Source organism: Chiloscyllium punctatum, chromosome 44 (assembly GCF_047496795.1).
Source record: "Chiloscyllium punctatum isolate Juve2018m chromosome 44, sChiPun1.3, whole genome shotgun sequence".
Classification (NCBI taxonomy): domain Eukaryota; kingdom Metazoa; phylum Chordata; class Chondrichthyes; order Orectolobiformes; family Hemiscylliidae; genus Chiloscyllium; species Chiloscyllium punctatum.
This window is the reverse complement of record NC_092782.1, coordinates 61,982,894-62,000,338: the sequence shown is the minus strand read 5'-3', so window position 1 is coordinate 62,000,338 and position 17,445 is coordinate 61,982,894. Positions and strand designations below refer to the sequence as shown.

The 17,445-nt window shown below is 41.5% G+C and overlaps 1 protein-coding gene across 1 annotated transcript; it reads left to right on the top strand.

Annotated features, from left to right (window-relative positions):
* The first annotated feature begins 204 nt into the window (after positions 1 to 204).
* cdnf (cerebral dopamine neurotrophic factor) lies at positions 205 to 12,306 on the top strand. The gene is made up of 4 exons (XM_072563068.1): positions 205 to 320; positions 6,932 to 7,059; positions 7,825 to 7,966; positions 11,995 to 12,306. The coding sequence occupies exons 1-4, from the start codon at positions 209 to 211 to the stop codon at positions 12,177 to 12,179; spliced, it is 567 nt and encodes a 188-aa protein (XP_072419169.1). The 5' UTR covers positions 205 to 208; the 3' UTR covers positions 12,180 to 12,306.
* Positions 12,307 to 17,445: the final 5,139 nt, after the last annotated feature.

The following is a 17,445-nucleotide window of genomic DNA, read 5'->3' as shown; positions in this document are numbered from 1 at the left end:
GGTGCAGCTTTCACAATGGGACTGAGGAGTAGGTGCGCGGGGGCGGTGTGGAATGAGAAGCGCATTCTGATTGGTGTATGTCTCCCAAATGAGCGTGACGAATGGCTGAGCGTGCGGGGAGCTGCACCAATTGGAGTAAGGACGTGGGGCGGCTAGTGATGATAGGAGGGCTTTGATTGGCTCGGTGCCCGCCAATGGGCGGAGGGTAATGGCGGCCACCGTTGGGAGGCGGTTGCCGGGTCCCAGGCCAGACATGAAGCCGCTTCTCCTTCTGCTCATCGCCGCTGGTACCGAGGCTTTGGGCCCGCGGGAGTGTGAAGGTTAGTGGTGGGACTTGCCTCGTCTCCCGCCTCGGGATTGAATTCACTATCACACCCCCCCCCCTAAAAAAAATAGGTCAGAAGGAGTGGATGGAGGGGGATTGGGGGTTAAGACTAATGGAAGGTGAGGGGGGGGGGTAGGGAGAGGGGCGAAGGGGGGGGTAGGGAGAGGGGCGAAGGTGAGCGGGGGGGGGGTAGGGAGAGGGGCGAAGGTGAGCGGGGGGGGGGTAGGGAGAGGGGCGAAGGTGAGCGGGGGGGGGTAGGGAGAGGGGCGAAGGTGAGCGGGGGGGGGTAGGGAGAGGGGCGAAGGTGAGCGGGGGGGGGTAGGGAGAGGGGCGAAGGGGGGGGTAGGGAGAGGGGCGAAGGTGAGCGAGGGGGGGTAGGGAGAGGGGCGAAGGGGGGGGGTAGAGAGAGGGGCGAAGGGGGGGGTAGAGAGAGGGGCGAAGGGGGGGGTAGAGAGAGGGGCGAGGGGGGGGGTAGAGAGAGGGGCGAGGGGGGGGTAGGGAGAGGGGCGAAGGGGGGGGGTAGGGAGAGGGGCGAAGGGGGGGGGTAGGGAGAGGGCGAAGGTGGGCGGGGGGGGTAGGGAGAGGGCGAAGGTGAGCGGGGGGGGGTAGGGAGAGGGCGAAGGTGAGCGGGGGGGGGTAGGGAGAGGGCGAAGGTGAGCGGGGGGGGGTAGGGAGAGGGCGAAGGTGAGCGGGGGGGGGTAGGGAGAGGGCGAAGGTGATATAAGATGAGTTTTGGTGGGTGGTTCGATAAAGTGTGGAGCTGGAAAAAGCGCAGCAGGTCAAGCAGCATCAGAGGAGCAGGAGAGAGAAGGTTACAGGTTGTGAACCTTCATCAGTCCTTGCTATCTCCAGTTTCGTCGGGAAGTATACATGGCAGTGAAAGAGGAATGGAGAGAGAATGTTGCAAGAGAATAAAAAGCAAATCACTCATTGCTGGACATCTGAAACAGAAATCCAGTGCTGAAAATAATCAAATCAGGCAGTGTCTGTGGAGAGTCGAGAGTGTGTTGCTAGGAAAGCACAGCAGGTCAGGCAGCATCCGAGGAGCAGGCGAATCGATGTTTTGGGCATAAGCCCTGTCTGTGGAGAGAAGAAAAGTTATTGTTTCAGATCGATAATTTTTTTTTCTTTAGGCTTCCCTTTTTCCTAGTGCCCTCACGCACCCCCCTCGGCTGTCATCACCAGCCCTACCCAAAAGAAAAAGTTGACATTTTAAAAATTCATTCAATAGATGTGAACATTGTTAGTTATTGCCCATGTTAATCTGCCCTCAAAGTGGCTCACCACCTAGTTCTCAATTATGAATGAATGGTTTGTGAAGCCACTTCAGACAGTTATTTGAATCAACTGTTGCTACAGGTTGTGCCAAGGGCTGACTGTAGGCAATGGATTCAGGTGAATTTTTGTTATAATAGTTTTATGTTCTTCATTACTGATGTTAATTTTTGTTCCAAACTTGTAGTCATAGAGACATAGAGATGTACAGCATGGAAACAGACCCTTCAATCCAACCCAATCCAGTCCCACCTGCCAGCACCCTGCCCATGTCCCTCCAAATCCTTCCTATTCATATACCCATCCAAATGTCTCTTAAATGTTGCAATTGTACCAGCCTCCACCACTTCCTCTGGCAGCTCATTCCATACATGTACCACCCTTTGTGTGAAAAGGTTGCCCCTTAGGTCTCTTTTATATCTTTCCCCTCTCATCCTCAGACTCCGACGCTCCAAGGAAAACAGCCCCAACCCGTTCAGCCTCTCTCTATAGCTCAAATCCTCTAACCGTGGCAACATCCTTGTAAATCTTTTCTGAACCCTTTCAAGTTTCACAACATCTTTCCAATAGGAAAGAGACCAGAATTGCACGCAATATTCCAACAGTGGCCTAACCAATGTCCTGTACAGCCGCAACATGACCTCCCAACTCCTGTATTCAATACTCTGACCATTAAAGGAAAGCATACCAAACGCCGCCTTCACTATCCTATCTACCTGCGACTCCACTTTCAAGGAGTTATGAACCTGCAGTCCAAGGTCTCTTTGTTCAGCAATACTCCCAAGGACCTTACCATTAAGTGTATAAGTCCTGCTCTGATTTGCTTTCCCAAAATGCAGCACCTCGCATTTATCTGAATTAAACTCCATCTGCCACTTCTCAGCCCATTGGCTCATCTGATCAAGATCCTGTTGTAATCTGAGGTAACCTTCTTTGCTGTCCACTACACCTCCAATTTTGGTGTCATGTGCAAACTTACTAATTGTACCTCTTCTGCTCGCATCCAAATCATTTATATAAATGACGAAAAGTAGAGGACTCAGCACCGATCCTTGTGGCACTCCACTGGTTACAGGCCTCCAGTCTGAAAAACAACCCTCCACCACCACCCTCTGTCTTCTACCTTTGAGCCAGTTCTGTATCCAAATGGCTAGTTCTCCCTGTATTCCATGAGATCTAACCTTGCTAATTAGCCTCCCATGGGGAACCTTGTTGAACGCCCTACTGAAGTGTGTATAGGTCACATCTACTGCTCTGTCCTCATCAATCATCTTTGTTACTTCCAAAAACTGTCAAATTTGTGAGACGTGATTTCCTATGCACAAAGCCTTGTAATCTAAGGTAATCCTCTTTGCTGTCTACCACACCTCCAATTTTGGTGTCATCTGCAAACTTACTAACTGTATCTCTTATGCTCGAGTCCAAATCATTTATGTAAATGACTTCAAATTCCCAGCTGTTGCAACAGGATTTGAGTTCCTGTCTCCAGATCAACGATTCACTAATACTATCTTGAGAGTACCCCTTTTGTTTTCTAACCTAAAAGTTAACTCCTCCGCTCTCTGCAGATGCTACCAGCTGAAGACCAACAATTCAACTTGTTTTTGATTATGAACAATAATTTTTAAAACATTTTTTCTTACTATTTCCATTACCTTGTCTTGCATCAACACTCCTTTTTCTTCCCTTCTCCTTTGCTGTTTTCTTTATCCTCTCATTGTTTCAACTGCTGAAAATGTAATCTTTCTCAGGTCTTCTGACTCATCAACCTGAAATATTAATTATTTGTCTTTCCACTAATGCTGCCTGACCTGCTGAATATTTTCATTGCCTTCTGTGTTTGGTTTCCAATGTCTGAAGTATTTATTTTGGAGTTAATTTTTTTTTCTCTCTTCATCCCTTCCTTCCTAATCAAAGGTTGTAAAGGCTTTCATGGGACTACAGAAGAGATTTGTATGGTTTCAAGGATGAGGGACTGGATAGGTTGGAGAAACTGGGATTGATGTCATTTTTTTAAAGAAAGAAATTGAGGAAAATTAATAAAGGGATCTAGACAGAGCAGATATGGAAACCTATTTATTTAGAAGAGATGAAGCCAGATTTCACTAATTTAAGATTATTTGCAAAAACACCAATATGTACACGCGAAACAACATTTTACCACAGTGCATACTTCTGAATATGTTGTTTCTGTGGTGAGGAGAGAGTCAAACATGGCCATAAGAGATTTTTTTAAGCCCCTGAAAGAGAGAGAAATTGCAGGGGTGTGTGAAAAACACAGTGGAAGTTGGACTGGGGGGACTAAATTGTTCCTCTGGGGAGACAGTAGGACTTGATGGGCCAAATGGCCTCTTTCTACCTGTAATCGCTCTTACCTTGAACTGTTTTGCTAAACTAGTTAGAGATGTAATTATTCCTTTTTTAAGTTTTTATACTGATGAGAAAAAATGCCTAGAATTAATACATTATTCTTAGAGAATTAGAAATTGTTAACTGTTCATATAATATTGGTTTTAACAGCCATTCTGTAACATTGGAAGGGAAGTTAGCTGATTTCCAGAAAATCAAGCTTTAGTCATGTTGATGATTTTGGGGTGCAGGTTTTCACTAATTATAAAACGTCATGTGGTCTTTACACTTTTCAGATGTCTTAACACAAATGAAATAAACGTTCACTGTATATCTAGCAACAGAAATCATTTCACAGCATTAATAGATTGTCATCCACTCAAATGAGGGAAAGTGTCTTAAAGGCACAGCTTTATATGTTAAAAAAAAGTATTGTTTGTGATTGAAATCATTTGAAGTAAGAAATTATTCCACAATCCGTATTAACTCTATGTGGTATGAACTAACTTGTTGCAAGTACTGTGCAAGTAACTGTACTAAACTTGTTTGACTTTGTGTAAGCATGTTTAGCACACAGGCAATGAAATTCATGAAGAAAGACTGGCATGCAGCAAGTGGTGCATTGTAACAATTTTTGTATCTGGTGAGTGCGCACGTCTGAAATCTTGACTTTTTTTTAAAACCAGCAAGTAAATCCTTACTTTCATAACTCTGTACTCTGTTTGGAGCTGTTTGCAGTTCTAATTAATCTGTGAATTCAGTTGCCTCTTAATATGACAGCTTTCATGCAATCTAAGCATGTGCTTTAAAGACTTCATCCTACAATCCCTGCTTGTTTTAGTTTCTGAGTTTCTGATCATTAGTTCTGTTGTGCTTATTCTCAATAGTTAGCGTTCTGCCTATGGAGGTGGCCAATCTTGCCAAACCTAGCATGTACCCTTGCTCAATAGGAGAAATTTGTGAGGTCAAATATTGAATGCCACATGATCAAAGAGTAAGGCATAATTCCATCCTAAATACTTTGTATTGGAGTTCACAGTTGTGTTTAAAGTCTGTATTTTGCTATTGTGTTGTAGTAGTTTGTAAAATTTTGTAGTTGGCACATTAGGACAGGAACAAAAGTTGGCCATTTAGTGCCTTGAGCATTAAATAAGGTCACGGCTGACCTGGGGCCTAATTCCAAATACAGTGGTACCTGCCTTTGACCCTTATCCCTTAGCATCTGTACTTGACAAAAGATTATCTATCTCTGATTTAAAACTAATGACTGAGCGTCAACTGCTGCTTGTGGAATAGAGTTCCAGACCTCTGCTACCCCTTATGTGATTGTTATCTTATTAGTTCAGATATCACAGTGAAGGGAAATGTATTTTATTTAACTAGTACCACTGTTAAATTGCTTTGACAAAAAGAAATATTAGGAATTCACAACACTGTAACAGCCAGTGTCACTATATGGTCTTCACATAAGCAGATCATTTTATTACATTCATTCTTATTCTCTTATCCAAATTAATTTCAAATGTTGACCTCGTTTTTACCTGAACTGTTGCCCTGGACCTGAACGTCACAGTCTCTTAATTCTTAAAACATTCTCCTTGTTCACTTTTCCCAATCTCTTTACATTTAATTTTGTATTGAAGGCCCCTCATTCTAGACCATCCACTGGGCCTGCTTCTTTCTACCAAGTCTCATTTTTCATGGTGTTAAATACCTTGAGCATATCCCTGTCCAATTTAAGTTCTTAAAAGTAATTTAATCACCTGTAAATGTATACTTGCACATCACAGTGCAAATTCACAGCATCAAAGGAACTTCCATTCAGAGTGTAATTACTGTGGTTTTTATCATAGCATAATCTCCTTTAGTGAAATATGCTTCTTAGCTCATTCCCCAATCTTATAATCCTTGAGTTTCCTTTGTTTGTCTATAGAATAGCACTGATGTGAACGTGAATAGATTCTGAGACCAGTTTTGAGGACTTTTCAGGGAAAGAGGTCATTTTCTCCCCTGACAAAAATACAACAAATAAGTTTCTGAGGCACTAACTTATCTTCAGTAAGTTAATGGATGCTGAGCTCTTGGGGAATTGAAAGTATTTAAAACAGTGACCTATTCAAAATCAACAATGAAATAGGCAATGGTGGTGACAACCTATTATTAAGAAGTGTTACTTCAAAACTGGATAATGAGTAATCTTGTGGATGTATGATGAGAAATAGCAAAGATTCAAAAAGAGAAACTTCTTCCTGAACAATCTCCTTAACATTTTTGAAGAAGTGACATCCCGAAAGGATTGTTGAAAATGCTACAAAGCTTGTATCTTGGCTTCAAAAAACATACAACACAAGTGAACGTGAAAGGCTATCGGTGACAGTCAGATTGCATAATTCATAAGATGTAGGATCAAAGTTGGCCATAAGGCCCATCAAGTCTATTCCATCATGTAGTGAAATCATGGCTGATCTGATGATCTTCAACTTCCATTTTCAGCCTTTTACCTTTGATTTCCTTACTCTGCCTCCTGAGGTAAAGAATTCCATAAATTCACAGGTCGCCATTCCAATCCAAGTTGATTCCATATAGGAGAAATTTTATAAAGTGAAGCTTAAGCGTCAATAACACACATTTTGGTTGTTGACAGGAAAACCAATAATAGAAATAGTTGAGTTTTAATTAACATGGTTTTTGTAAGATTTGTAACAGGACACACAAATGTAGTTGAGTAAGTTTGTAACATTTAACACTGTCAAGTAAATGTTTCTCGTCTGTAATGAAGAAAAATTATGTGGTTCATTGAGTACATTGCAACGCCTTGACATCAGGTATCTTGAAGAGGTTGTGTTATTGAAGGTTTAAAAAATATTTATCATTCTTTAAATACCTAAAATAGTTTTTTAAAAAAACCTTTCATTCATTTTAATGTTTTAAATTTGATATTTATTTTTGATAAGTGTTTTCTTCACTTTTTACAATTCTCAGTATGCATTGGATTTCTGGAGAGGTTTTACAGTTATTTGAAAGCACAGGATGTGGACTTGACACCTGCAATGGTAGTAAATGAGCTGATGTTAATGTGTGAATACACTAAAGGAAAGGAACATCGCCTAGTAAGTATCTTTCGATGCAAGCTATGTTTAATTTTGGTTGTTAATTTGACTGTGCCTTTTCGTTACTGTTATAATGAGGGCTTATTGGAATGACACAAGCAAATTGTCATAGTGCAAAACCCTCAAAACCTAAAACTGCAGTTAGCTGAGAAGGGAAATTCAAGGGAAGCCTATTTGTAACTTCAGAATTTTCAAAGGGGAAAATGTGTTCCCACTGAATTGGTAACTAGGGATACAAATGCATACATTGCAAAACTAAAAACGTACAAAAGCTTAGAATATGACCGACATATCACAACTGAAACAGTACTTAGCATTTGAGGGAGTCGGACAACTAAATAAAGATCAGTATGTAGTTGGAATAGGGGAGCAGGGCAGGAAAATGAGGTTTGACAGCTAGATCTAATGCTATTGTCCTTGTGAAATTTGTACAAGTAAATTGTATTGAGTACTTTGTGGATTCAATATTGAACCATCAGTGGACTATGTCATGGAGTAGCAAGCTGCTCTCTTGCCTCATTTGTTTAGTCACATTATTAAAAGCTAAGAATTAGGATATATATTGTGAAAATTTCTTCTCTGGTTCATTGTTTGAAGACAACCATTTAATGACTTTTAATTACATTTCATCTTATGTGAATCAGTAGTTTCCACAGGAGAAAGTTTGTCAACAGTTGTAATTGTTTGCTACAAGATTTTCTGATTGCTGTATTTACAGAATAATCGCAGTGGTATACAGTATGGAGTTTACTTTTTTGTTCACAGTGTTACTATATTGGAGCAACGAGTGATGCTGCAACTAAAATTGTGAATGAAATAGCACGGCCAATGAGTGCACATGTACCGGTCCAGAAAATCTGCGAAAAGCTGAAAGTGAAAGACATGCAGATATGTGAGCTGAAATATGGTATGAGTTTTAACTACTGTGTGAATTGTCCTAAATATAATTTTATTTTGAGCTGTACTGTCCAACACTTGTATCAAGTTGTTTATATCTCAAATGAGTGCCTCTTGGTTTGGTTCAAAATTCATTGTTATAAAACCAACAAATTACAATGGAACTGCAGAGGAATGTACCAGTTAAATTTTAAGAACTACAACGTCCTCACAATCGTCATTTTGAAAATCTCAAATATCTTTGGCTCGCCTCTTGAACTGTTACTAAATTGAAGCTGGAACTATATAGTTAAGGATTAGGGCATCATACATAGATTTTTTTTTAAAGGAAAGGATGAACTTATCTACTTGTTTCTGGAACTTTGTCCAGAAACAGAATATTTGCCTCTCCATTTCAAAGCAATACGATTAGTCCTTGCTCCAGGATTTGAGTGCACAGTGTAACCAGGCACTTTGGTACACTGATTGTCAGGAATTACTAACTTTCAGGTGACATGTTAAACTAAAAATCCATACTAGAACACACCAGATGGCCTCCTTCTTTAGAGACCGCAATTTCCCTTCCCATGTGGTTAAAGATGCCCTCCAACGCATCTCGTCTACATCCCGCACCTCCACCCTCAAACCCCACCCTCCAACCGTAACAATGACAGAACGCCCCTGGTGCACACTTTCCACCTGACCAACCTTCGCATAAACCAAATCATCCGCCAACATTTCCGCCACCTTCAAACAGACCCCACTACCAGGGATGTATTTCCCTCCCCACCCCTTTCCGCCTTCTGCAAAGACCGTTCCCTCCGTGACTACCTGGTCAGGTCCACGCCCCCAAACAACCCACCCTCCAATCCTGGCACTTTCCCCTGCCACCGCAGGAACTGTAAAACCTGCGCCCACACCTCCTCCCTCACCTCTATCCAAGGCCCTAAAGGAGTCTTCCACATCCATCAAAGTTTTACTTGCACATCCACTAATATCATTTATTGTATCCATTGCTCCCGATGCGGTCTCCTCTACATTGGGGAGACTGGGCGCCTCCTAGCAGAGCGCTTTAGGGAACATCTCCGGGACACCTGCACCAATCAACCACACCGCCCCGTGGCCCAACATTTCAACTCCCCCTCCCACTCTGCTGAGGACATGGAGGTCCTGGGCCTCCTTCACCGCCGCTCCCTCACCACCAGACGCCTGGAAGAAGAACGCCTCATCTTCCGCCTCAGAACACTTCCAACCCCAGGGCATCAATGTGGACTTCAACAGTTTCCTCATTTCCCCTTCCCCCACCTCACCCTAGTTCTAAACTTCCAGCTCAGTAACTGTCCCCATGACTTGTCCGGACTTGTCCTACCTGCCTATCTCCTTTTCGACCTATCCACTCCACCCTCTCCTCCTTGACCTATCACCTTCATCCCCTCCCCGACTCACCCATTGTACTCTATGCTACTTTCTCCCCACCCCCACCCTCCTCTAGCTTATCTCTCCACACTTCAGGCTCACTGCCTTTATTCCTGATGAAGGGCTTTTGCCCGAAACGTCGATTTCGAAGCTATTTGGATACTGCCTGAACTGCTGTGCTCTTCCAGCACCACTAATCCAGAATCTGGTTTCCAGCATCTGCAGTCATTGTTTCTACCCCCTTAAAAATCCATACTGCTGTACAAGTCAACATAAAAAGATTGTGATACCTCAAAGGAGACAGTGACTTTCTCATGGTCTGTTCCAGTGACTAACATTAACCTTGAGCTAACCCCACCAAGACAGACCCATTGCTTTTTATGGAATTTCTATGAATGTACACTGGTTTCTGTATTTGTTCACAAAACGATGGCAATAATTGAAAGGTTGCTCATTGGCTACTAAGTACTCGGGCTTGACTGGCAAGATGAAAGCTGCAAGTTGCAATGTGGTCTTTCTATCCCTATTGTAACTGCATTGGATTTAATTCTTATTGTTTTGTGTATTGCTGGTTGCAATTTTTAATCCTTATTCACATGAAAAACTTATTCCTCAATTTCACACTTGCACAACTCACTGCACCTGATGTTGTTCACGAAATGAGCTATTCTGGTCGAGTCAGCAGTTATTGAGCAACCCTAACTGCCCTTGAGAAATTGCCCTGTGACAAATAGGCTGCAAACCAGAGAGTTTACAAGATTGGCACCTAATACCAGCCCGTGTGGAATTGTAGAGAAACATACAGCAAGCAGAGAACAGAGAAAGTTGATGTTTCAACTGAGGACTTGATGGAACTGAAAGATGTTGCATCAATAAAAAGAACCAGAACAATGGGAAAAGAAAATAATAAAACTCAACTACACATGGGAACAAAAAGACCTAAAAAAAACACATTTGGATTACAGGGTAATTTGCATATTTCACAGAAACTGAAGGGTTAATAAATGTATTTGATTCATTTTTCTCTGATTCTGAATCCTCAAAAACAAAGTGAATGACGTTAGATCATTGCAGGAGAATCACTTCATCAGTCCTACCATCCGGAGATGATGTGCAATTGAGTTCTGATGAAATGCCATCGACCTGAAATGCTTACACACTATCTGTGCAGGTGACCCTTGACCTGCTGAGGATTTCCAGCTTTTTCTGGTACTTTGGATTTCAGTGACAGTAATATTTTGCTTTGTAGTATAGAACTGGCTTTAAATCAAAATTCTGATGTCTGATTGACTTAAATGTGCAAAGGTACAACTCTCAAACCATGGAAGAAAGTTTCCAGGAATGACTCTAAAGTTAGTTAGCAACAGTTCAGAAATACAGGCTGAGACTCTGCACCACCCAGTAGCAGTGTGTAATACATGTATGATGGTGACACCTTATGATGCCTAATAGGGTGTGTCAAAGATATGTAACTCATTCATTATACTGTTTGCATGTTGGTGTTGTCACATGCTTCTTACGCACTGTCTTTGCTGAAGACATTGCAGTTCTGTGGGGTCTAACATATGCCAATGGAAGAGACTTCGGTTATCCCTCTGTGTTCCATTATGCTAGCTATACCATATTACACGTTCTAAGCTATGTGTGATATTATTGTCCTCCTAGCTCCTGGTGTAGCTATAAACCTTGTAATTGCACTGAGTGGCATCACTAAACGCATGGTGAAATACTAAAGCAAAATTCAAACTGTTATTAATTACTAACCTTGGAATGATTTTCTGACTCATGCAGAGAGTGGCCCATATTTATAAGTATTTTTAAGTAACCTGCTTAGGCATTATAACCCAGCCCTGAAGCAGGTGGGACACAAACCTGAGCCTACACAACAACAGCTCTAAGGTCATGTTTATATAGTGAAATGGAGTCTCAAAGAATCTCAACCAATTGAGAATAAGTGTAGTATACAGCAAGATCCCACAAGCTATTAAACGATAATGAGAATCTTGTCATGTTAATTGAAGAGCAGTATTGGCTGGGATGCCAGAGAGGGCAGGGGATTCAATGATGAAAGACCTTTGCTCACGTCAATTCTCCAGCTCCTCAGATGCTGCCTGACCTGCTGTGCTTTTCCAACACCGCACCTTTCGACTCTGATCTCCAGCATCTGCAATCCTCACCTTCTCCTCAGGATTTCTTATGTCCACCCAAGAGAGAAGATGGGATGTCGGGATCAATGAGTCACCCAAAAGATTGTGTGTGTGACACTGCTGCACAGCATTTGACTGGCACCATTGATTTTTATGTCCCAGTCCTCGAGTGTGTACTGAACCCACTGAGGCAAGAGTGCTACCAACTGAACCCTGCTAACATTGAGTTAGAATTAATTTTAAGAATGTAAAGGGAATAGGCTGCTTCAAACTCTGTGGTGCAAAAACTTCCATTTTTCATGGAAAATTTTGACTGATATTCTGTTTTATAATAAATAGGAAAGAATGTTTTCATGTGGTAACTATTGATGTCTCGCCAGACAATTCAGTATAGATAGAAAATGCTTTTTTTAAAGATTAATAGCTTGTATTAAACTGCATCAAGTTTCAGGAATGTAATGTAAACACTAGAATTGTTTTTCTCTGTGTCTCACAGAAAAGAAATTGCTTTTGAAGAAAGCTGAATTACACAAACTGCGAGTGGCCCAGCTAAAGAAGATTCTTGAAGACTGGGGAGAGAAATGTATCGCCTGTGCAGAGAAAATTGACCTTATTGATTTAATCTTGGAATTAGCCCACAAATACGGGTCTGCTGAACTAGATGTGAACTTTGATCTATAAAGCATCGCCTACATTTTTTAAAAAAAAAGAGTGGACTCCAAAAATAATTTATTGATTGTATTTGTGGTATATGCCATGTGTATATAGGATACTATAAAGAGAAGTTTGCCACTTCATTTGAACTTTCCAGCTTTGTTTTTTTTTTGTGTTCTTGACATTTGTATGATTGACTGGCCACAAGAGGGAGCTCCTATACAATTTACTGGAGTAGAATGGTTATAGCATAGAAAAGAGGCCATTCGGCCTGTTGGTTCCACATGACTCCAGAGCAATAATATAATGATTTTCCCATCTTATATTGCACAATTTTCTCTTCTGGTACTAATCCAGTATTCTTGAAATTCAGAATCAAATCTGTCTCCAGTGGGCATTTAGGATCCTGACCACCCACTGTTTTGATAAAAGCAAAAGTTTTCATGTCTTTTTTTTAAACTAGCAATCACCTTCAATTGATGTCCCTGGTGCATGATTTTTCTGCTGATGGTAACAATTTGAGTGGGGCACTCAATTACAAGGCATCACAAGTTCAAGGGAGAGCGGAAAGGTTTAAGGGAGATGTGCATGAAGGTTCTTCTTGTAGAGGGTGCCTGGAATGCATTGCCAATGGAGGTGGGCACGATAGCATCATTTAAGATATATCTAGATAGATACATGAATGAGCAGGGAGCAGAGGGATAAAGATCCTTAGGAAATAGGTGACAGGTTTAGGTCGAGGATCTGTATCGGCGCAGGCTTGGAGGGCTGAAGGGCCTGTTCCTGTGCTGTAATTTTATTTGTTTTCTGTATTCTGTCATGACTCCTTTTGAATGTGAGGCCCTCTGTCAGATCCCATTGCACCTTACATTATTACAAAGATAACCAGCTGACCACCATCAACCTAGCTAAGGAACTGAACCCTTCATTTCTGGAACAATTCTCATTCGTCTTCACCACACCCCCTCATGTCTTCACATCCTTACAAAACGGTGGGGTCCAGAATTAGACACGCTATTCCTGTTGAGATTGGACCAGGTTGATAATAACTTTGCTTCTAAATATTATGCTTCTTGTTGAGGCCAAAGATTCTGACAGCCTTTAAACCAATTTATCAACCTGCTATACTCCCTTTGGTAGTTTGTGGGCACATAGCTCTGCTCCTGCACCCCATTTAGAATCTTAGAATCCCTACAATGTGGAAACAGGTCATTTGGCCCAACAAGTCCACACTGATCCTCTGAAGAGTAACTCACCTAGACTCACTGCCCTATGCTATTACTGTACATTTATCCCTGACTAATGCGCCAACCTACACATCCCTGAACACTGTGGCCAATGCACCTAACCTGCATATCTTTGGACTGTGCGAGGAAACCCGTGCAGACACAGAGATTGCACAATCTCTTAGAGGATTTTTATAGGCTCTGTATTAAGATCCAGTGTAAATAAAAATATTGTACATTTAGAATTATGCCCTTTAGTTGTGGGGTTGTCTTGCTTTGTTCCTTTTGGAGAAATGAAATAATGGTGTTTTCATTATTTGAAAGCAATATATTTTACTTTAATCGTCAGGATCTGTTTCCTTTCAGAGAAAGGTTAAAGATGAATTTACACTACCTCTGAAGCTGCACCATTCAGACTAGTGGGAGTGAAAGGTCATCTTGTCCAAATGAGTAACAGACTTTGGAATGTAGGAACAGGAAGAGATTGTTTCACCCTTGACTTTGTTCTGCCATTCACTGAGATTATGGCTGATCTGTGACCCAACTCTCTGCCTCATATCCATGAAGAATTTTGGATAACAAAAATCTCTTTTCAACTTTAAAATGTATCTGACCACAGTCAAATTGCCATTTCAACAAGATGCCTGTAAACATCTAGCACCTCTGGATGTAGAATTCTTCATTTCATTCCATTAAGACTTGGGTAAACTTTGGACCATGTCCCAAAGTCCTAGACTCTGGAAAAACAGTCAAAATGCTTTGTGTCTCTAGTCTACTAGTTTCTCTTACTAACTTGATCAAATCAACCCATACCCTTTTAATTTCAGGGAATACAATCTGAATCTCCAATTTCTTCTTGACTGTGTGAAGACCTTGTAAGCTGATGTAGTGCACGTTCTGAGACCAAAATCCTGTAAATTGTGCCCCCAGCTATGCTCAAACTAGAACCTTGTCTCGATAAAGCATAACTTCTAGCCCCTTATATTTTGAAACTTGAGAAACTGAGGTGACTGCTTGCTTTTCTGATCATTTTAAATGTTTGTGAACCTCCACTATCCCTCAGTTTGATCACAGTTTTATTACAAGCAACAGTTGTTCATTATAGAGCTTACAGAGTGCAATAGGAAACACAAAAATGCATTAATTCTCGTTGGATCAGTATTGTTAATAAGGAGCTAGATCAAAAAAGTTGGGATTTGTTACTGATTGTGTCAAAAATCTTATACAAGAGTAAAACATCCCTTTATTAATCACAGCACAGAATGATGAGAAATAAAGTTTCACGCAGTAGAAACCCGATCTTCCAAGAGCAGGGAGTATGAATAAATCTGGATGACCCCATCTCCAAATTTTCCCCAACAGCTGTCATACAGGTACGGTATGGTGTAAAGGCTGGGGAGAATGTGAACTGTTCTGAGGACAGTTTTAGTTAAAACCAAGATCAAATGTAATTGACTGTCTGACAGTGTTCATTGCTCCATTTTGAAAGGCATTGCCCATAAATGCCCCCCTCACTTCAGTGTTACATTGGAGTGCCAGTCTAGATTTGTTTCCCTCTGGTCAAGTTACTGGGATGCGGATTTGGACACTTGACCTTCCCACTTCTGAGCATGGATATTTTCAACTGAGCCACACTGACTACTTCCAGTTGATGTGGCATTATTGTTAGGCAAAACTCAACACACAAAGAGAAGAAGGTGGTTGAGTTATTTAAATGTGCAATTCTGGGAGTTTGTGTTAGTTGCTGTTTGTCCCGCACATGGAGAGCAGGGTGAGTTGGCAGTCTGCCTCAGATATTCCACTTTTGTCTCCAAGTTACTGACTGGAATGAGGAAAGCTGCTGAGCCAACTTGCTGAAGGAATTATTATTGGACAATTATTCTGTAAAGTCGTAATTCATGTGAAGTGATCTAACGAATATCCTGATTGTGTTTGAATGGAGTAGGAAAACAATTCACACAGGAAATGGGTGAGACACTAAAGCATTTTTTGCATTAGTGTTTACTGTGGAGAAGGATAAGGAAGATATAGAACATGGAGAAATAAATAATGACATATTGAAAAATGTCCATATTACAGAGGAGGTGGTGCTGGACATCTTAAAATGCATAAAGGTTGATTAAATCCCCAGGACCTGATCAGGTGTACCCTAGAACTCTGTGGGAAGCTAGGAAGCTGTGGGAAGCCATGGGTGAAGTGCTAGGAGACTGAAGGTTAGCTAACATGGTGCCAATATTTAAGAAAAGTGGTAAGGAAAGCCAGGGAACTATCGACCAGTTGGTGGTGGGCAAATTGTTGGAGGGAATCCTGAAGGACAGGATGTACTTGTATTTGGAAATGCAAAGACTGATTAGTGATAGTCAACATGGCTTTGTGTGGGAAATGATGTCTCACAAATTTGATTGAGTTTTTAGAAGAAGTAACAAAGAGGATCGATGAGGGCAGAGCAGTAGATGTAATTTATATGGACTTCAGTAAGGCATTCGACAAGGTTCCCCATAGAAGACTGGTTAGCAAGGTTAGATCACACGGAATGAGGGAGACCTAGCCATTTGCATACAGAACTGGCTCGAAGGTAGAAGATAGATGGTGGTGAAGGGTTGCTATTCAGACTAAAGCCCTCTGAGCAGCGGAATGCCACAAGGATTGGTGCTGGGACCACTGCTTTTTGTCATTAATATAAGTGATTTGGATGTAAACATAGGAGATAAGGGTATGTTTGCAGATACACCAAAATTGGAGCTGTGGTGGACATTGAAGAAGGTTACCTCAAAGTACAATGGGATCTTGATGAGATGGGTCATTGGGCTGAGGAGTGGTAGAGTTTAATTTAGATAAATGTGAGGTGCTGTGTTTTGGAAAGTATAGGACCTATACACTTAATGGTAAGATACTAGGGACTGTTACTGAACAAAGAGACCTTGGAGTGCAGGTTCATAGCTCCTTGAAAGTGGAGTCACAGGTAGATAGAAGAGTGAAGAAAACATTCTGTATGCTTTCCTTTATTGGTCAGAGCATTGAGTATTGGAGTTGGGAGGTCATTGTGTGTCTCTACAGGATATTGGTTAGGCCATTTTTGGAATAGTGTGTGCAACTCTGACCTCCCTGCTATAGGAAGGATGTTGTGAAACTTGAAAGGGTTCAGAGAAGATTTACAAGGATGTTGCCTGGGTTGGAGGATTTGAGCTAAAGGGTGAGGCTGAATATGCTAGGACTATTTTCCCTGGCGTGTCAGATGTTGAGGGGTGACCTTATAGAGGTTTATAAAATCATGAGGGGTATGATAGGGTAAATAGACAATGTCTTTTCCCTGGGTTGAGGGAGTCCCAAACTGGAGGGCATAGGTTTAAGGTGAGAGGGGAAAGATATAAAAGGAACATAAGGGGGAAATTTTTCACGTAGATGGTGGTGCATGTTTGGATTGAGCTGCCAGAGGAAGTGGTGGAGGCCGGTATAATTACCACATTTAAAAGGCATCTGGATGGGTATATGAATAGGAAGGGTTTGGAGGGGTATGGGCCAACCAGATATCCTAAATTAATCCAGTCCCATTTGCCAGATGGGCAAAATTAGATTAATTTAGGATAGCTGGTTGGCATGGACAAGTTGGACCGAAGGATCTGTTTCCGTGCTGTACATCTCTATGACAATGATCTGCATTTTGAATGTTTTGTTCATGCACTGTATCTTTGATGTCATCTGAAAGGGTTTTGCAAATTGGAATCTGAAATTGCAATTGAAACCAAGATTTTTGGAAAACCCTTTAGTCAACCTCAGAAGGGTTTGGGAATAAAAACGGAAGGGAGTAGGGTCAAGCAATAGGTCACTTTTTCAGGTTTAAGGAGAGAAATTATCGACATTTAAATTCAGCCCATTCTCCCTTTCTGGCGTGTAATAAAGCAATCTTTAAAAATAAGTGAGGAATTTAAAAGCAAAGTGAAAGGCTGAGAGAGCACAATATTAAAATAGTCAAAGCAGCAGGAGGAAGATCAGGAATGCACTGCCTGAGATGAAAGAAGGTTTAGCTGATGCACTCAAAAGGGATTGGAACTATCACTTGCAAAGGA

Bases quoted from the DNA above. Each gene is read 5' to 3' on its own strand.
- cdnf (XM_072563068.1), top strand. From the start codon at position 209: ATGGCGGCCACCGTTGGGAGGCGGTTGCCGGGTCCCAGGCCAGACATG. The intron at 321-6,931 runs GTTAGTGGTGGG...TACAATTCTCAG, and splicing joins GGGCCCGCGGGAGTGTGAAG to TATGCATTGGATTTCTGGAG. The intron at 7,967-11,994 runs GTATGAGTTTTA...TGTGTCTCACAG, and splicing joins GATATGTGAGCTGAAATATG to AAAAGAAATTGCTTTTGAAG.